We start from the raw sequence: 20758 nt of genomic DNA on the forward strand, positions 1-20758 counted from the left end.
AATGTTTACATTTTCAAAACAATTAACGGTTGAGCTGAAGTTTTTTTAATGTGCTTTTTAAAGGAAATTGTTTGTAAGAACAACATTCAAAGCAATAAGTGATATTGCGTTTCAGCAGCTCTTTGGTAATCATTCTAGTTCTGTTGGAGTTTATACACATTTCCGTAATTGGCTGTTACAAAATAATGCATTATTTAATATCAGAAATATCTGATGAGGTACTTTGGAGCAAAACAGAAACATGCAAGTGTAATAACCTTTTGAATTAGGAAAATATTTTGTCAATATTTTGCAGTAAATTGAAATTTGTCTAAATTGATTTTATTGGAGACATTTCTCAACATTTATAGAGTATAGTAATGGTTTGTACTCAAATGCCATTTATTTGATTATTTTATAATATTTTACACTTCTCATTTATTTTTACATGTAAACAAAAAGTAGAATTCTAAGTTTCTTGTGTACCCATCTACAAAAATATATATATAATGAAATCTCGCGAGACTTTGAATCACGTTTACGGAAGTTTACATTTTGGTACAGGAAAACGTGTTTCTACTGGAAGCCGTGAAATGAAAAAGTGATTTTAAGTTTTCTTGAGCTCGTTGGCCTCAGAGTGAATTTCATAAATGATGCATTCGGTTCTTATTAACGCGGTTTTACGGAGCTCTTCGGAATACGAGGTTTTGCTGGGATCTCTGCTGTGGCCCAGTGAGACGTGGCCGGAGACGGAGCGAGTGGAAGCGCTGACAGCTCTCATCGAAGGACTCGGAGCACTTTTAGCCCGCTCAGATCCACAGCCGGTCACAGATGCAACAAGGCAGAGTATTACTGCTGAAATCGAATCGGTGATTTGGACCAGGTGCATGCCTCTCCTGTCCAAAATCTCAGCAGAACCAGAAGATGCGGGCTGCAGGGAGAGCACCACCGCTGTTTGCAGACTTTTGCGTGTTTGCGTCGCGCAGTGCAGCGAGGATGCGCGGACGCGAGCGGCTCAGTTCATCCTTCCATCCCTGCAGCCACAAGAGGAGGAGGGGGAGATCTCCCATGGGCGTTTCAGCGTGGAGGTGGCCTCTGAGAGCATGGCATCCCTCATCCCTTTTCTGTCAGCTGATGATCACCTCACACAAGCCATCCTGTCTGCTGCCCTGTCCTCCATCAGATCCCTCCCGGACGCATCTGTCCCCAGAATCATTGTGCGGATCATCTCAACCCTTCTGAGGTTCTGCAGCGGTGCACGGTCAGACTCCATCCTCAGGTCCATCCTGGAGCACGTGTGCGGCTGGCATTCCTCAGAGACCTCAACTCTGGTGACAGAGAGGTCTCTACTGTGTTTGACCGCCCTGTCAGACCACCTCCTCCAACCACGCAGCCCCCAGTCCCACAGCTCAGATGCACCCGACCCTCGCTTGTACCTTCAGTTCTGGAGGATTGTTCAGGATGGACTGACTCACAGAGACAGCCTGGCCCGTAAGAGGGCTCTGTATCTTCTGAAGAGATGTGCAGCTCTGTCTGAAGAGGAGGCCTTAGATGTTCCGTCTTCTGCATCAGAAGAAGGTAATGTGTGGTTTGGTAGGTGCACGTGAAAGGCTGGCTCATGGATAGTTCTTTAAACGCTTTTGCAGATGAGATGCTGTTCAGGTGGGCTCCTGATCGGGTGGAGGTGCTCAGAAAGTTCTGGGAGGATTATGTTCTGGTAATGGAGACTCTGGAAGAAAACCAGGTAGGAATTTAGACGTCGTTTCTTCAGCTTTCGAATTTATTTATGATTTATGATGGCTGTTTTTTTTCATTACAGATTCATGTAGTCCGGCCAGTTTTAAACAGAATCGACACTCTGATTGAAACTACAGTAAACGGTTGCCAAGGTAACACAAAATCCGTCAAATTTTCTGCTGGAGTCAACTTAGCTCCTGTTGGGCAAAGGCGGGGTACACCCTGAACAGTTTGCCAGTCTGTTGCAGGGCCACCCACTCACATGCACACTCCCGTGCACGCCTAAGGACTATTTAGAATCCCCAGTCAACCTATAAAGCATGTTTTTGGGGGAGGAAGCTGGAGTGCATGAGAACATGCAAACTCCTCACGAAAAGCTCCCAGCTGGGATTCAAACCCAAGAGCGCTAACCACCTCTCCACCGTGCAGCCCAACACAAAATACATCACAATAAAATACAAACAAAGTTTGATTTCTTGGCCTCTTCTTCATGTGTGCCGCAGGCTCGGATTGGGGGCTCTTCCACCCGTCCTGGCTGTTGTGTGTGTACCACCGCATGTTCCAAAGTGAGAACAAATCCCTCACCAAGGAAGGAGTGTGTCATCTGGTGGAGCTGCGGGTCCTGCAGCATCCTGCCTTTGCATTATGCTTTTCTCAGGTGTTCAGTCTGCTCATCCAAATGTAACCAAAAGGTGTCGAAACACCAAAATGGGTTATTAACTTTCTCTCTTCTCTTGGATTGTAAAGTTCATCGTTGGTCCGTTTATGGACGTTCTCTCCGAAACCTCACTTTTTCACAGGTGAGCATTTAAACTCTGCCAGAATAGTTCTGCGTTGCTTAGTTGTGGTTAACCAGCACCTTTTGTCCACCAGGTCACCTGGGGAAAGAGTCGGGGAGTGTCCAGAGCTGGCGGTGAAGCTCAGAGTCTTCATGGAAACCTTCTTCACCAGTTTACCCCAGGAGGAGCGATGTGGGTAGAACACAGAAAAAGTCATGATTCAAACCTGTCAGTGTTGTTTATTTTGTGTGTTTCGCAGGTGCTGTGTTGCTTCAGCTCATTCAGCAGCTGAGCACTAAGCATTGGAGTGCAGTACCACTCCTCTTCGTGTGCGAGTCGCTGTCTCAACTTCCTCTGCAACCTCTGCTGGGGATCAGCGGGCTCGCCACCATCAGGTTGAGTATTTTCTGAGTCTGGGCGGGTCATGCTAAAATATCAGCTCACCCGGTGGGTTTGTTGCTCCATAGGGAGGTTCTGCGATGCACCATGATCACACATCAGGTGCTGCTGAGAGGAGCTGCGCAGTGTTTCTTGCTCAAGAGCGCCCTCTCTCTCACAGTGGTGGTAAGACACATAGTTCAAGAGCAAATTTAAATCAGAGGTTTTAAAAGGGGGGATAATTAATGAAGAATTTTTGAACTTTTAAATAAACCTGACACTAAAGTGACTGTTTTTTTCTTTTTGCACAGAGTGAAGTAACCCTGGATGATGTTTTTTCTTTCCTGGCGTGTTTCCGAGCAGATGAGTCTCTGTGTAGAGGAACAAAGCTGTGGAATCAAGTATGTTGTTGAGCCCATTTAATATCTCAAACAGTAATGTCACCTGCTTTAATGGTTGTTACCTTTCAGGTGTGGGCCTGGCTTTTAAAACACGAAGACAGTTTTAAATCAAGAACGATCGACAGAGATTTGGATGCTCCCCCTCGTAAAAAGGAAACGGTAAAAACTCACGTTCAAGAGACGTTGCTGGCCTTTCTCATGGTGCCAGCGTGTATGGGTAAGTGGTGTGAGCTCACCGTCAAAAACTTCGATTACACCTCCAGATGGGATTGCTCTCTCGTGATGCTCAGCAGAGTCCATCTCCTCCCAGGTCATAATGAAAGGCTGCCTGACTCCAGAGAGGCTGACAAGCTAGCCAGAGCCGTCCTGCTGTGCGCGGAAATGCAGAGGAGTCGAGCAGGAGCAGGATTAATCAGCTTTCTGGACTCGTTGTTGTCTCCCCTGCTTGACACGCTGAGCCGAGTCAGCACCAATATGTACCAGCCTTTGAGCAAGAGCGACAAGAGCCTGCAGCTCCTACTTAGGTTGTTCCAGCTTGTAGCAATCAATCAGCGTGTCCGCGTGGAGGAAGGTTAGAAATGTTTATCCTCAGAGATATGCAGAAACATGGTGAATGTCACCCAAAAAGCAAATACTTTTATCTTTTGCCTTTACGTTACGAGTTTAGCCTTAAAATCCTGAAATTTGAAGGAAAGTGAAGGATCTTTTTTTGCACAAGTTTCTCCTAAAAGACCCACTCCGATCATCTTTTGATCTATTTTCAAAGTGTTTCCAGTGGTCTTTTCATTATGCTTATGCCGTTTATAGCCAAAATAAAAAAACTTTGTTGTTGTTTTTTAGGACATAGTTTCTGCAGAGTGGCAGAGGCTCATTAGAACTTTATCTCTGAGTTGTGTGGGTGCAGAGCAATCCCGCCCCCTTTCCCCGCGCTGTTGCAGAGCAAGAACCTTGTAGCATATTTTCACAATCGTTTTCAAATTGCGATTTATCATCTGCTCATGATTTGAATAAGGAGATACTCAGGAATTCAGTTTTGAGCTTAATTTTCTTAATGTATGTCCTCCATCAAACTAAAAAATAGCCACACGAAAATGTTAAAATCATCATAAAACATGACATTTGTCGTAGTGGGTGTCTAAAGGGGGGGGAAAAAAATCAACATTTTATGAAGAGTTTGTGTGAATGGTTGTTTTAAAATTCAAATTATAGGTCCATAAAATAGCAATATGTAAGTTAAATAAATCTGAATCTCCCGTCTTTTGTCATTTCCAAAGATGATGTGCTGGTTGCCATTAGGGGAATCCTTTTCCGGCTTTTTGATCCAGTCCTGGAGTTTATCCTGCGGCAGCTGTGTGGGGGGCTGCAGGAGGTGATTCCATTGTCACTACAACATGAAAACGTCACTGTAATATCATCAAATAATTCTTAAGTGAAAAGCTTTGTCACCAAGTCTTTTCTTTCCTTAACAGCTTTGTGACGTGGAGCGAGCAGATCTCTATCTTTGTGTTCTGAGGCAGCTGGTTGTCGTGTGCCGTTCTTCATCACAACACCACAATAAAATTCACCAAATAGTTTTCCCTAAACTCATCAAGTTTGGCCTCACGGCTCTAAAGAACCAAACCCATAGGGTACATCCCTAAATGATGAACTCTTTGTCATCTGCTGGGATGTTTGGCTTTCTGAAACTGATGGTTTTTCCGTCACCAGGTCCCTTTGGTGGCAGATCAGGTTGCTATGGCTGTTGCTATGGCATCCCTGGCTACTGTTTGTGACCTTACAGCACAGGAAGGAACTGACAATCAATCAGAAACCAGCTCCGCTTTGAAATCACTGAACGACTATTTCTTCAGTCCGACTTCTTCACAGCATCCGACCTGTTTGGGACACATCAATCAACGGCTCGTGAAACCACAGCTCATAGACTCTTCAGGGTTGGTGGAAACCGGCATTATTGACGTAAAAACATACGTTTTATATCAGCCATGAATCTGTTTCTTCCCTTAGCTGTAATCTGGAAGCACAAGGGATTCTGCAGCAGGACTGGGGACTCATTGCCGCCAGATTCATGCGAGACCAGTGGATTTGCCTGAACTTTCTTTTTAAGACTTTTGGGATTCCTGCGTCGACAGCTGACGCCCTCCGAGCTGCTTTTCTCTGTGGGCTGGAGGCCCTGACCCTGCTCCCCAGCGACCTGGTGCTGCCCGTCCTCACATTCAATGAGATGGTTTTGCCACAAGTGAGTCTCAAAATAAAACCAAAGTTTTTAGTTTTTTTTCTGATTGTTTTGTTTGTTTGTTTCTAGTTGGTATGCGGCGAAGAGGCGCTCTGTGTGCAAGCAGTGACTTGTAGTTGGGAGCTCGTGCAGGGGCTGAGCACCAACGCTCACGACTTCTGGCCAGCGCTGAGAGGCTTCGTTTCCATGGCTTTTCAGCACAGCCTGCTCATCCTCCCCAAGGATCAGGCTCCAGACCTCACGGTCACCCTGAAACAAGTGAGTCACGCTGACAGAAAAGAACAACTCTCAGCTCTTCTGTCTCGGTCAGGTTGCGTGGCTCATTATTTTGGCTGCTGACCTCTTGTTTTTTTTAGATTGCCTCTGAATTATTGGAGCTGTCTCAGACAAAGAGTGGCGTGTATGGCGTGCTGACTCAGCACTGCTGCCAGACATGGCTGGACACTGACGCCGGGTTTACAAGTGTTTTCAGCTACTTGGACATCGTCACTGAAGCTTGTGTTTACGGACCTTTGATGAGGAAAGATCAACGGTAAGTCGTGGGATCAAATACCAAAGCAGCTCACTTTCAAATATATATATATTTTTTTCTATTTTCCTCTCAAAGACTCATTCAGGATGTCCACACATATGTGGAGCAGCTTGGGGAATCATGTGCTGCTAATGTAGCAGTTACAAGGTAAATTCAACACGAATCATTTGAGTTTGTTGTTGAAATTCTTGCCGCTAGAGGTCCCTGTTGCATAGTTGATGTTTTCTCAGCTGAACTGCAGCCTCTTGTTTTGCAGTGGTACCAGGGATGATCAGTTGCCGCGCATTTGCGTCCTGGCTTTCCTCAGCCGCCTGGATTCCACTAATGTGCTGCACCAAAGACTCATAGAGGAGCTTGTTTTTGAGTTACTGAAGAAGGTAAGTCGTACAAAAAACCGCATACCCCATAAAATGTCATTTTAGAACAGATATAAGACATTCAGATCCTACATTTTACTGAAAATTGTTTAAAAAGATCTCGGAACAAAGATTTAGTTATTTTAATCCTTAAAAAATATATTTTTTGTCACTTTTATTCAGAATAACAGACTGAAATTGAGACATTCACGTCCATCATCTTATCTTTCTTTTCTACATACCGTACTCTATTTTGCAGTTACAATGAATCCTATTGTCTAGTGCAGGGGTCTGCAACCTTCAGCACTTAAAGAGCTATCAGGTCGATTTTTTTACTGACCCAAACCCAGTAGGAGGCACAAAGTCTTTCTGCAACCAAAAGAAAAATAAGACACTAATTTGTGTTCATGACATTGTTACTGTTACTATAGATAAACTATTGTTTTTTTTAGCATAAAAAGTAGCCTTTTTTCAAAATGGATAAAACAGTTCTTGACTTTTGACAGAGGTTCAGTCGACTTATTTTCAAAATAAGACACCCTGTGCCACATTGGATCATAACAATGCAGCAAATGCAGTAGTGTAATTTAGTAAAAAAAAAAAATTTAAAATGGTTAATTCATAAATTATAAGTACAAATTCATAAATCTAATCAACTCAAATCAAAGCTTATTAAGTGACCCTTGCTGTATTTTTTGAACCATAAGGCCCACTGAAAAGCATTGAATTTGTTCTAAAATAAAAAATCTGGCTTAAAATCCGACGCACCTTAAGTATGAATTCTGGTTGTGCTTACTGAATTTAGATTGATTTTCTGTTTGCACACGGCACTCAAAACTCTGTCAAAGTGTTTTGGTACGACTTTGGTCAACTACGAAGGATTGATTGTTGTTGGAAAGTTACAGCTACCATATATAGAACCTTGTGGAGTGACACGTGCTGTCCTTTGTGGTTAGAGGACTTAATTAGAGTTTGAGTTAGTTGACTTTTTTTTACAGTATTACTTACTTTAGTTACTTTTTTAAATTAAAAACTTTAACCAGAGAACCATGATGGAGGGGTCAAAGAGCCACACGTTGCTCTGGAGCTTCAGGTTGCAGACCCCTGGTCTAGTGGATCTTTGTAGTTTTAATTTATTATTATCTGTGTTATGCTTAGGAGTGTCATTGATTCCTTATTCTTCTTTTAATTTTTTTATCTTTAACTTATTTTCTACTTTTTATATCGTATAAATAAAACGTACATTTGGATCGTTAGATTCTTTTAAAATCCTTTTATATTTATATTATTTTATTGTATTTTATATTATATTTCCATTTTTCTGTGTGGATATGTAAATTATTTGATTAATAATAATTTTTTGATCATTTAAATGGTGATGATCATCCACCGGTTGTTCCGGTTGACCTCCACATGCTTTTTTCTTTAACAGGACACTGAAATATCAAAGTCCAAAACGCGTTACCATAGCAACTCCCTGCAACACCGTGTTAAAAATAGAGTGTGGCAAACACTACTGATGCTGATGCCTAAACTCAAAGAGGTACGAGCGAGTTGTTGTGTGTTTGTGCATGCAGGAGTTTGTTTAGGGCAGAGCCTCCTGTCAGTGAAATGTTGTGCGTTTGTGCATGCAGGAGTTTGTTTAGGGCAGAGCCTCCTGTCAGTGAAATGTTGTGCGTTTGTGCATGCAGGAATTTGTTTAGGGCAGAGGTTCCTGTCAGTGAAATGTTCTGCGTTTGTGCGTGCAGGAGTTTGTTGGCGCGCTGCTGAGCCGCGTGTTTGAAGCCGGATTCGGCAGCAACCACGCCTCAGTAAAATACCTGATCGAGTGGATGATGATTCTGATCCTCGTCCGCTGCCCACAACACATTGAGAGTTTGTGGATTTGCTTCAGCAAGGTGAGGTCTGCTTAAAATGTTGAAGCTCCCTGTTGACCCAAAAATCTCACTCGATGTTTTCAATTTAGACTCATGAACACACCAAGACCAGCATCTGCACCTTCTTGTCAGTTCTGGTACATTTTAATGTCATCGTTCCACATCTTAAGGACAAGGTAAAGAATTGTGTTTTTCTTTTTTTATTATTTGCTTTCAACCTTTTTTTTTAATCCTTTTCCATAACTTATCTATTGAAGGATGTGCAGCTCCGTAAGGCGCTGGATGTCACCCTGCAGTCGTGCCTGAGTCACAACTTCAGCGTCCGCCTCTACGCCTTGTTGGCACTGAAGAGGGTGTGGCATCTGGCAGAAAACATGGCGGAGGAGGCCGAAGCTTTGAGATCGTTGTCCTCTGTGGTCGGCGTTTGTCTGACCCAGGCAGAGGCCATGCAGAGCACCGGGTACAAGCAGTGTTGGATGAACTTCCTTTTGCTGTACACTCTTGTCATTTTTAACACGCACAACCTTTTTTTGTTTTTTTAAGAAATGCTAGCAAGAACTGGATACGGATTCAGGAGCACTTCTTTTTCAGTTGCTTCCATCCCATCAGGGATTTCAGCATTGAGGTGAGCTTTTCTGTTGAACAATTTCAACCCACAAAAAGATAATTAATCAGCTGAATTTCTTCTGTTCTGTCTAGACTATTTTCTACACCTTCCCTAGTCTGTCAGAGCTGACTGACGATGAGTGGATTCCACCGTGGAAGTTTGAGAGGTTTGCAGGGTTTGCAGAAAGCTCAGCGTTTCCTTTGAGGAATGCTGTTCGCGACTTGGAGCAGGTCCAGCCTGGAGACTGGATTCAGCAGGACAGCAGTAAGTCCGCTCTCCAGCAGGCAGCCAGACTGCCGGAAAATCCCACCTTTACTATGTCGACAAGGTATGTTGTCTCCCAGGTGAACAGGGTAAGGAGGAGCGCTGGGTTGAGGTGCAGAAGAAGATCACCCCGTCGAGGCTGGGAATTCAGGAGCAGGAGCCCGAACTTCAGCTGATTCCGCCCCAAAGGGCTGCCCGACTGGGCAAACAGCCGGGGGCCCTGCTGGTTGTGGCGTCACTCATCGACAAGCCTACCAACTTGGGAGGTGCTGCACCGCCTTTAAGAAAAATTCCAGCCTTAATCATCAATTCACAACCATCTTTTTATTTGGTTTGTGTGTTGATGTTTGGTGCAGGTCTCTGCAGGACTTGTGAGATCTTCGGTGCCAGTGCTCTAGTCCTTGACAGCCTCCGCCACGTCACGGACAAACACTTCCAGTCGCTGAGCGTCTCCTCTGAGCTGTGGCTTCCTTTGTTAGAGGTGACACATACAAAATAGCTCATGGGGCAGACTTCAGAAGAGTAGGCTAAGGTCGATACAATTTCCTCCCAATACAGCAGGACCGAAAATAGCTGTTAGTGGCAACATAGCAGGAAATAGTCGACATAATATTTCCTATAATTGGAGAAAAGTTAAACTGGAAAAGACACTGAGATCTGCTAAGGTTTCCTTTACACTCCACCTTTTAAAACATGACAAAAATATAGCAGCAAGTCAATCAAAACTAAACCTGTACATCAAGATTGGAAATGAGCATTTCTGACTCCTCATTTTATCTACTTTTGTGGCAGTGAAAGAAATGGTCTGTACACTGCAAAAACGGAATCTTAAGAAAGTAAAATGATGCTTGTTTTTTGCAAAAAATTGTCTTATTTCCTGTTTTGCATAAAAAATAATCTTACCAAGAAAGTTTTGCAATAGAAAGAAAATCGTAGCTGGAGAAAACATGCTGTAGTGTCAAATTTTTTTCTTCTTCTTCTTCTTCGTAGCCAGACCTTTTTTTTTTTTTTACCCCATTGGGAGATTTTTCCGCTTATTTAAAGAAAATCTTCCAATGGGGTAAGAATTGCAGTGTACTGGTCGTCCTTAGGTGTGATTTTCTTTTATTTTTAATTAGGGGTTTTTATCCACGATGCGATATGTGTCCCTATACATGTCCCAAGGAACGATATGTATCGCAATATTTTACCAGATCTTTTTTTTTGAGGGCCAAGAGTATGAATTAGAAAAAAAACTCTACCTGAAAATCAATATGTCTTTCATTGTAATGAAATTGTAAAATTCGGTTTATTTAATCATCTCAATGTTAAGCCCTGCAAATGTATCTCATTTGCTATATAAGTAGCTTTTCCCAAGCAAATTGTGCTTTTATTTTGGTAACTTAAAATATACTTGTTCTTGAAGGGAACAGTCAACATCTTCTGTTTTTCACAACAAAATATTTTTCAGTATAAGAAAAAAAATGGAATGAATGTGCCTTAATCAATAGGGTTAAAAGCATGATTGAGGAAATAAAGTGCTGTTTATTTTCAACATTATTTGATGTACAGTGGTGGACAAAATTGGTGGTACCCCTCAGTTAAAGAAAGAAAGTCCACAATGCTCACTGAAATGACTTGAAACGTTCAAAAGTAACAATAAAAGAAAATACCTGTGGACAGGTGCAGAAGGCTCATTGACAAATACAGAAGCCGTTTAATTGCAGTGATTTCAACAATAGGTTGTGCAACAAAATATTAAGTTATGGGTACCATCATTTTTGTCCAGCCCTATTTCATTAGTTTATTTTTTTAAATAATTCTGTTAATCAACAACTCAAAAGTAATGGCTGATTTTGATTATTTAATTTTCAATAAATTTCAATTTATTGAATTTATTTTCTCACACACTGAAGTAAACCCGGATTTCACCGCTCATCGCCACGACGGCCTTTTTTCAGAGCGTTGTACACATCACTCTGCTCCATCAGGTCGCTGAACTAGAATCTATTGCTGTGAGGTTCCGCAGGACCTCACAGTAATAGATTCTTGCTTTGCCGACAGCATTTTGCCTGATGATCTGTGCATTAGCAGCTGCTTTACTGAAATCTTCTTGCTTTGGTGTGTTTTGCAGAGCTGCTCAAAGAGGCTCAGTGTGTGGTGCTGCCAGCTAGTGGCCAGAGGTTTAAGTGAAAAACGAGAGTCAAACGCAGGACGCTCATAAATAAATAAATAAATAAACAAATATCGTCCTGCCAGGATTTAAATGGATACAAATATCGGCAAATGAAATCAGGAAAAATGGATTCAGCGATATATCGCTGTTTTATATATATATATATATATATATAAAACAAACGTTTTTTTCCCTACACTCCTAATTTTCAACATCTCTGTTGTTCAGGTGAAGCCCATGGAGCTCACAGAATTCTTGCAGATGAAGAAGAGTGAAGGTTACTGTATTGTTGGAGTGGAGCAGACGGCCAACAGTCAAAGCCTGCAGGACTACCGCTTCCCTGAAAAGACACTGCTCCTCCTGGGGTATAAAAGCATCAAAAGAAGTCCACTCTCACACGAGAAAAAGCTGTTTTTTTCCATCAAAAACAGTCAACTGTGCACCAGCTTCTGTCTTTGATGCCCCCGAGGCTCTCACAGAGATAAAAATGTGAGCTGACGAGACTATTTCCTGTCATCTCACCTCTGTAGGCCTGCTGTGTACCTGTCAGGGCATGCTGGGCTATAATTGGCTCTCCCTGAGGACAGCAACCCGCGTCGGAGACGCAGCTGCACTAAAACACTGTCTTCTCAGTAAACATTTCACCCTCTTGGTGCAGTTCACCTTCGTATTAAAGCCCTGCTTTGCTCTTTTCAGCGGGGCTCTCAGCACAGCATGACTCAGCTGTTATCTGTCATCGTGACACCATGTTATCCAGAAGATGAGCAGAGGGTGTCAAACCCCTTCCTAATGTCACCTGGCTACAGAGCTGCTGCTCATTTGAGTTTTTTTTCTCATTTGCATGCTTTTTCCAAAGCTGACTACGGTTTCTGTCTGTGCTGGATTTAAAGAGTAGCTAAGCAGAAAACCGTATTTACGCTGGAAAATCCATGAAATCTACATCTTTAGAAAGAAATATAATTACCGTATTTTCCGGACTATAAGTCGCCCTTTTTTTCATAGTTTGGCAAGGGGTGCGACTTATATTAGAAATAAATTGAAATAAATACATTGTTAACCCTCCTGTTATGTTCATTTGTGAGGAACAGAGATGATGTTCCTGGCTAAATTTGATGTATGAGGTATGTTAAGTGTTAAGAGTATGTTAAGTGACTCAGAGAATCAGCAAACCTTTTTTTACAGTAAGATTCATAGATTCAGAAATGCAATAAAAATGACAACTGTTTCTACAAATACAGGATGAAAACAGAGTATTAGTTGGCCAATGATGCTTCATGAAAGGAATAAATAAATAAGTATGAGAAAGAATTACTGTGAAATTATGAGATAAACAGTCTGCCATGATTGTGTCATATGAGTTTGTGAAAGTTATTAGTTCTTGGTCTCAGATTTGTCAAAAAAATTTCCCGTCAAAATGCGACTTATCTGTGTTTTTTTCTACTTTATAATGCATTTTTGGGCTGGTGTGACTTATACTCCGCAGCGACTTATAGTCCGGAAAATACGGTATTCATAGTGTCAAGATTTGATGCATCGTTCAAGTTTTATTAATTATTTATAAAATTTACTGATCTTTAATGAGGTAAACAGCAGGAGAGAAAAGGTATTTGTTTGTATTTCACCGAGCAATAATGAGTTTCTCTCTTTATCTTTGCAGGAATGAGCGGGAAGGTATCCCTGCTAATTTACTCCAGATGCTGGACGTGTGTGTGGAGATCCCTCAACAGGGAGTGATCCGGTCGCTGAACGTGCACGTGAGCGCTGCCCTGTTGATTTGGGAATACACCCGGCAGCGTCTGACCTCTAACTCTGTGGAAGTTGCCAACAAACATGAGTTTGTTTGACAGAAGAGCACATGGTGGCTTTTGTGAAGATCTTCCTCTTTGACATTTCTGCAAGGAGCCAAGGCTTCGGCATCCGCAGGCATCAGCTCTTGTGCCTTAATGAAATTTGTGCATAAAGATCACGTCGCATTTTTCCATCTTGGTTCCTTTTCTACATTTTTTGCCATTCGAGTTTTACGTTGCAATTAAAAATATCACAATAAAAGTGTTTATAAAATTGATTTTGCCTCTTTGTAAACCAACCTGAAGGGAGCAATGAAAGGGTTAACCAGCGGTTTGAGTCCTCCTCCCCTTCAGCTAATAAGCAGCTGCTTCACCTGGAGGCTGTCAGATCAGAATGAGAGCAGAGAAAACGGAAACCATTCTGAATTCAGGATTCATCATGTGAAGGGAAGACGAGATTCAGGTCAGAATGGACGAATCGTCTGCATCCACCTTGCAGCCCAGGACTCCTCTACAAACAGGAACATCCAACTCGAGCGGGGGAGAGGCCAGGCCGTCTGAGCGCGCCCAGCTGCTGCTGGAGATAACCGTGGTGCTCATGTGTTTGGGTGCAGTGACAGGTGAGCCATTGCTGACTCGTTTACAGTTTTTCTCAGTCGCTTTGGTACAATTCTCAGATCAGAATGAAATTCCCAAAACTATTTGTTCAATCTTCACATCATGATGTCACTTGTGCACATCACATAAGCAGTTTCTCACTTCTTTGAACAAGTTGCAATTGCTTTGGTACATCCATGCAAATGATTATGTACAATTCTCTGCTCTTTGCTACATTATCAATTGTTTATGTCATGTTGATCAAAATGTATTATATAGTTCACTGTGCAATAGTCTTACTCCTCAAAACACCTAGTCATTAGTTCATAAGTCATTAACTGCAAAATGTTTGACCAAGTTGTCATTATGTGACAAACATATTTCGCTGCGTTGCAAGAGAGGATATTCGCTGTGATGTGGATGAGAATTTGTGGCCTAACATACAGGAACGACAAGAGGTGTAGGAAGACCACACCAATTCCTACTGCACTGCCTGGACTGTTGTACAGAATATTGTCCTCTTTTTTTTCCCTTTGTGTTACTGTTTGCAGTGGGTTTTTTCTATGTTGGTATGACATGGTCTGTCAACAAATTACAATATGAACAATAAAAGTGTAAATGTGAATCTTGTCCAGTCTCTTGCAATCAAACAAAAAAGGTGTAAATTACATTTTACAATAATTGTCATCAAAACTTTAGCCATAGTTCACATCAGAACCTCCCTCTAAAGTACACAGTTATATTGACAACATGACTAAGTAATTTGACTGTCTTGTTCGTAGACAATGACACAAGGACTTGACATTCTGATGGCACTGACATGTTCAATGACAGAAAGACTTAGTTTTGAGAGATGAACTAAAGATTTTGAGCAAGTTACAGGCTTTTGCAAGAAATCCATAGTGTTTTGCTGTTTGTACAAATTGTTTTGAGAAATGCACACACACATTTGCAAACTTCAATTCTGATCTGAGAATTGTACTAAAGCGACTGAGAAAACTGTAAGGTGCACACCCCTCAGTGAATTTGCACAGGTCTATCCATGAAAGTACATTTTTGAAAGACTGAGATTGTATCGAAGAGTCCGTGGAATCCAACCTCTGCCTGTTTGTTTGTGTAGGGAATGTCCTCGTCATTGTTATTGTGGCTGCAACCAAATCCCTGCACTCGATGACATCAGTGCTGATCACAAACCTGGCTATCAGTGACCTCTTGGTGGGAATCGGAGTCATGCCTTTTGTCGCTCTGTCCGTCCTGAACCCTGGATGGGTTCAGTGTGCTGTTAGTCACCCGTGTCCTCATTGTCTCGTATATTTGACCTTCAGTCTGCTTGCTCTAAGTGTGTCTCTCCTGTCTGCCAGGCTCTGTGTGTGTACGTCGGATACACCTCCTCTGTGTTCTGCACAGCTTCTGCTCTGACACTTGCCGCCATCGCCCTGGACCGTTTTTACTCCATCACGGACTGCCTGCGTTACAGCTCCCGCTGCACCCCTTGGAGGACCTGCGCGGTGGTGACGTGGATCTGGCTGCAGGCCCTGGCCACCTGCAGCCCCCCATTGCTGGGCTGGAGCTCAGTGAGCTTTGTTCTTCCGATGTATATCTGTACGGTCGACTGGTCCAAAAGTCCAAGCTACACTGCCTTCATCGCTGCTTTTTCATACTTCATCCCTGCATCGGTGATCGTTTTTTGCTATGTGAACATCGTAAAGGTGGCCAGATACCACACCAGGAAAATTCATACTCTGGAGGACTCCGTCCAGCGTAGGAAGGACCCCTCCTCTGATTCATCTCACCATGTCAGGAGTCTCCAATGCCCCTGGAGAGTTTTCGTTCACGTCGATGAAGAGCTTGCATCTCACGGGAGAGAAGAGCAAAGGAATACTATCCCTGATTGCTCTGAGGCGACCACGAAACAGAGCAGCTCTCCATCCAGACGTTTGTTCTCCTTTCTCCTGCATCCAACTTCACTGAAATCCTCCCACCACGGAGTGGTGCACCTCCTCCTGGTCATCTCAGCTTTCCTCTTTTGCTGGACACCATATATAAGTGTGGCCCTGGTCCAAGCTGCAGAAGCTGCAACATCAGGTCAATCGACCCTCGTCCCACACTCTGCCATCACCTTCTCCTACTGGCTCGTGTTGCTGAACTCTGACATCAATCCTCTCCTCTACGCTCTGCTCAGCAAGCGCTTCCAGAGCGGCCTTCGAGGGCTCTGCCTGAGGCTGAGAGCACAGCTAGAGAGCGTGGTGGGCAGTGAGGTGGCAGTAAGAGCAGAGGATGTCAGAGGTAGTGACTCCTACACTCAGACCTCAGCGCGTCTCAGCCCACACTCCAGCACAGAGAGTTTGACCTTTGACCCCTTCAGATATTCTTCTATTTTCACAGTTAGCGGCAGCTTCACAAGGTCCTCTGGAAAACATCTTTGCCGTGTGAAGCGATGTGAAAGCACCTCAGTGGTTCAACATGCCAGAAGGGCCAAGAGAGACAATCTGCAGGTCTCGATTCAGCCACGAGAGGGCAGCAGATTACCCTCTTCTGCTTTGACGGAGGAGCGTCAGGCCACTTTCGTCTTTGGCCAGATTACAGTGAAAGTGGAGCATGATGTTTGTTAAAAAACTTGTGACATGCAGCTCTGATTACGGGGCAAGGGGAATTTGACCAAATTTGGTCAAAAGGGGGCAACAAGGGGTAGCTTCGAGTTGAAATGTTTATGCATTAAAAAAAAAAAAAAACAGACCAGTGATATTAGTTTTTCTAAGACAAATAAATTAGTCATTCATTTTTATCATTCGAGAGACTGAACATTGAATGAAGAGATTGACAAAAAAGCATATTCAAAAGATTCTTTTATACTTATATTACACGTGATTACACTTAAAAATACCCAGCGTTTTATACCCATCTTTTATTCACACGTTTAACCATTTCCTCCTCAAATATGATAATCATATATGCTGCATTTTAGTGTAAAAATCATTCCTTACAAAGGTTTACATTTATGTCTTGCAATAATTCCAGAGGAATACATTATTCATATTAATTGTCATCAAGAATGACAATGAAAAACAGTGCTTATGTACGCTATTGCAAAACAAAACAAAAAAGGCAGTGAAGTGGACTGATCGGCTTTATCTGCTCGTACAGTATGTGCATGCTCCTTCGTTTGATGTTGCTCCTCTTGAGGTTAGTCAGCAATTTAAAAATATATATAAAAACCTTCTCAGCAAATGCAATGATGCCTCTTCCTCAGAAAAGAAAGATAGTATTAAGGAGTCTCTCTGCAGAAGTCTGTGGTGGCACTGTTTGAAAATGCACAGCACTTAGCAAGCAAGTGTGGTGGAGTGATGTTCATACATTCACAGAAAGGCAGAGTTTATGCCGGTCGCTCTCCGAGGCTTCTTCAGTCACCCTCTGCTTTTCAAGCTTGTCAAATTGCCTCAGAAATTAGATCGATGAAAAGCAAACACAGTGAGTCTGTTAAGACACCTCTGCTTGAACCACAGTGAGACACGTTTGAAAAAGAAACAATGCAACTGAAGTGCGACAGATGTGGGTTTTTGAGTGCCAAAGCAGATGTGTTCAGAATCCAAAGTGAGGCCCGGTGATGGTCATCGGTGATGTTGAAGATCCTCAAAGGGGAATTTTTAAGTTTTGATGTAGCCTATTCGCCTCTATGGTCAAAGATCCTGATATTTGACAAATGAACTAGGAGTCTAAAAGGGACTAATTTTAGCCATCAAATGTGTTTTTATCCACCGGCTATAATGTCCTTCAAAGCAAAATGTTAGCAAAAGAAAAGCACTAAAGCACAGGAGGCCAGTGTGAAAACCATATTCTCCCAGACTTAAAGACCCACTCCGATGAAAACAGTGTTTGGAAAATTAAGCTCAAAATTACATTTCTGAGGTTTTTGTTTTTTTTCCCCCCAATTCATTGGCAATCTGGAGCAGACAAAAAAAAGGCAATTTGAAATAGATTGTATTTAGAAAATACACCTGGCGGTTTCGAAGCTCCCTGTTCAAAACTGGCTGGATAGCTCCTATATGGCCTACAAATGTTGTTGCATCTGTAACTTGTAGCTGTGTGAGGGGCAGCAAGCTAGCAGCAGAGCATATAAACAGAGAGCTCTCAGCAACGGGGAGGGACGGTTGCCAACAGTACCGCCCACATCTCGGAGAAAACTTCAAATGAACTACTGCCGCTCTGCAGAAACTATGTCCTAGAAAATAAAACAAAACGGCATGATCATAATTAAAAGACCACTGGCAGCGCTTTTAAAATATGATCAACGTGGGTCTTTAAATTGATCCTCAGAGTATCCTACCAAAACAGTCCATACATTACACAAAAGGCAGATTTTCTTTGTTCCTTCAAAATGTGCCTCTGTGGGCCTTTTTAGGCCTTTGTCTTTGGATCTGATCGGTTCGTAAATGTGTTTGTGTTTGTTAAAGCGTCCTGTTTCCCTCAATTTTTCAAATGTGCAGAAAAAAAATGAAAAATTAGATTTGAAAAATTAATACAATACTTAATCAGTATACCTGATTGCTTTGAGGGGAAGAACGATCCCAATTGATATATGTCAGTGCACCAATCAATTCAAGTTTTAGGTATACTCAGGGACCTGAACAGAAACAAAAGCCTTCTAATGTCTGTGTTTGCATGGTCACATGTCAAAGAGTCAATGTGCAAACGTGGTCATGGACGTCCTGCCTCTGCTTCTCCAGTTGAGGCCAGTGCCAGCGCACGCCTCACCGTTGCTTTCTGCTGGCTCTTCACGTTTGCGCAGCTTTGTGATGAGCTGGATGATGCACTGATCCCAGTCCTCCGGTAACAGCAGCATGAGGAAACCCAGGCAGATGATGAACACCGCAATGAGGCGCACCATGTTAAAATTTATGTCACAAGTGTAGAAGTCCACCACTGAAAAAGCAAGAAATTTGCACATGTGAGGCCCAAACTTTATAAAAGAAATACATGAAATATTTTGCATTTTGACTGGTTGACCTTTGTTGATAAAGAAACTATTTCTGATTTTAAGTTCCTAATTCCACCACCAGGAGGAGCCCACGTGTTTCATGGCTTACAATTAAGAAAACTTAAAGTAGAAAAAACTTGATATAAATTATGAAGCACAAATCTGTAAAAATCTTCAAATTTCTATGTTTTAGCTCCTTTAGACTCATAAAAATCCTTTTGAAATGTTTTATTGATGGACGTAGCTAAAATGTGACAAATCTGGATCAGTTTTGGCCACCAACCATATTTCGTAAAAAGCCCAAAGAGGCCGCTGTTTCAAAAACGCATATAATGTAGTGCAATAGACTTACAGGCATTTACAGGGACGCTGAGGACGATACCAAGGGAAATTAATGTCGGGTAGGTTATGGCAATTCCAAAGTTCAGGAGGATATTGAAAGCTGTGGAAAAAAAATAAAAAAAAGAATTAGAACACCAATGGTCATTAATGTCATTAAAGTGCTTTTCAAACAAAACCACTACTGTTGTACCAAAAAGAAGGCCAGCAACCCCACACAGGTAGGCCCAGGGGATGTCTGCAGCTGAGCTAATGTACTCCACATGTGTAAAATACAGGATGACCGGCACAAAGCTGAGGAAAACAAAGTTGGCGCTTCCGACAATGCTCAGAAAGAGCGCCGCCTCTCCAAATTTGGCACTGCCCAGGACCATCTTGAAGAGCACCTGGGATGAAGATAGACACAGGGGGGTTATGTGTGAAATGTTCCCTGATAGGGTGCTAACAGGAGTGCTAATAGAGTTTCCCTCCTATGCAGGGAGGCCATTGTTTTATCACATTAGGCAGCAAAGCTCTTATTAAATTTGGCTTTATTTCCCATTTGTACAAGAGATTACCACCTGAAGCCTGTAATAAATCCACACACGTCTCTGACAGTCTTTCGACTCATGATCCCCTCCTGTCTTCTGCCACTTAGTTATGTAACCAGAAGGGAAGCAGCTCAGGATTTCTTACATAAGAAATAACTATTAATACATGCATGCATGTCAAGTTATTTTTATTTATCCTATGCATGCTCCTATGGTTCTCTTATAGAAGTAAACAAAGACCTTATAGAGTGCAGACATGGAGGCAGAGGCCACGACCAGAGTGATGCCGATGACTGAGTGGCTGTGGAATCCATCAGCGTAGGTCATCATGACAATGCCGGCGATGGCCAAGATCGCAGCCACTATCTGGGGAGACACAACACCCAGTGATGGATGGGCGGCACTCTGCCCCCACTTTGCTCATTAGGAGCCTTTATGCTGCGTGGCGACACAGCAGGCACATGCGGTGTCCTCTGCGGGCGCAGGCATCCCAAACCTCCCAGGGGTGCGAGTCGATAACAAATGTGCGCTGTGCTGTTTTTATGTTTTCTCACATGCAAACACACATGCTTTGCAGGAACCTGCTCAGGGTTTGTTGGTTTCCTGCTCTCCCGTCCAGAAGATACCCACCCCCCATCACTCCCACTCCCCTGCCTCTGCGATTATCCCAGTTTCAAGACGACACGTTTCCTCCTGATCACAGCCAGCCAGCAGGAAAGCAAAGCTTTCATGTGCGTCCCTCTTTGTGATCGTAACACACACGGGCGTTTAATGGGCACATGTTCCAGGCTGGCTGAGTGGATCAAGAGGGGAGTAAAAGATAGACGAGCTTTGTGGTTTTCCTTGCTTGACCAAAGCCACACTGCAATTTGGGATTTTTTTTCTGCACTGCAGGCATCCTGCCAATCTCTGCAGCACCTTTCATTCTGCTTGGAGCATTATTGGTAGCGGGTCTGCTCAGATTAGAGTAAGAGGTTAGAAGAGGCATGTCTTTGAATAATGACATGGACCATCACAACAGTGGTCCTTAGGGGTGTAACGATTTATCGACTTAACAGATGAACAGATTTATATTTCTAGGATCCAAACAGATCAATCTTTCTGAGGCAAGTTGTTAATCGAATCGACCTAAAGCGTTCTAAAATCATTTCGAAATAATATAAAATCATTAGAATTGATATTACTGAAAAAATACCATTTGGATTGAAGCAATGTAGGTTTATTTTACTATA

The 20758-nt window shown here is 42.7% G+C and overlaps 3 protein-coding genes across 4 annotated transcripts in view; 2 read left to right on the forward strand and 1 right to left on the reverse strand.

Moving 5' to 3' along the window:
* Window positions 1-476: 476 nt before the first annotated feature.
* Window positions 477-13363, forward strand: tarbp1 (TAR (HIV-1) RNA binding protein 1). The gene is made up of 29 exons (XM_023963278.1): window positions 477-1557; window positions 1626-1723; window positions 1799-1868; window positions 2220-2374; window positions 2464-2516; window positions 2590-2687; window positions 2755-2890; window positions 2963-3059; window positions 3185-3274; window positions 3344-3491; window positions 3585-3845; window positions 4549-4643; window positions 4744-4902; window positions 4982-5205; window positions 5279-5510; window positions 5577-5765; window positions 5864-6039; window positions 6115-6186; window positions 6296-6416; window positions 7828-7938; window positions 8144-8293; window positions 8362-8448; window positions 8530-8732; window positions 8816-8897; window positions 8972-9143; window positions 9224-9409; window positions 9500-9624; window positions 11527-11663; window positions 12956-13363. Exons 1-29 carry the CDS (start codon window positions 630-632, stop codon window positions 13140-13142), a joined length of 4842 nt encoding a protein of 1613 aa, XP_023819046.1. The 5' UTR covers window positions 477-629; the 3' UTR covers window positions 13143-13363.
* A 119-nt stretch (window positions 13364-13482) lies between these two features.
* Window positions 13483-16393, forward strand: LOC101174127 (G-protein coupled receptor 161). The gene is made up of 3 exons (XM_020709675.2): window positions 13483-13705; window positions 14803-14963; window positions 15044-16393. Exons 1-3 carry the CDS (start codon window positions 13555-13557, stop codon window positions 16292-16294), a joined length of 1563 nt encoding a protein of 520 aa, XP_020565334.1. The 5' UTR covers window positions 13483-13554; the 3' UTR covers window positions 16295-16393.
* A 118-nt stretch (window positions 16394-16511) lies between these two features.
* slc35f3 (solute carrier family 35 member F3) overlaps window positions 16512-20758 on the reverse strand; it is a 43797-nt gene continuing 39550 nt past the window's right edge. For both annotated transcript variants that reach the window (XM_020709676.2, XM_011484572.3), the window contains 4 exons: window positions 19767-19892; window positions 19190-19382; window positions 19010-19099; window positions 16512-18602 (listed from right to left, as the gene is read on the reverse strand). In XM_020709676.2, coding sequence (XP_020565335.1) covers window positions 18361-18602; window positions 19010-19099; window positions 19190-19382; window positions 19767-19892 — 651 coding nt within the window. In that variant the 3' untranslated portion in view covers window positions 16512-18360. The remainder of the gene's footprint in view (window positions 18603-19009; window positions 19100-19189; window positions 19383-19766; window positions 19893-20758) is intronic.

The sequence above is a fragment of the Oryzias latipes genome, chromosome 15 (genome assembly GCF_002234675.1).
Source record: "Oryzias latipes chromosome 15, ASM223467v1".
Lineage (NCBI taxonomy): Eukaryota > Metazoa > Chordata > Actinopteri > Beloniformes > Adrianichthyidae > Oryzias > Oryzias latipes.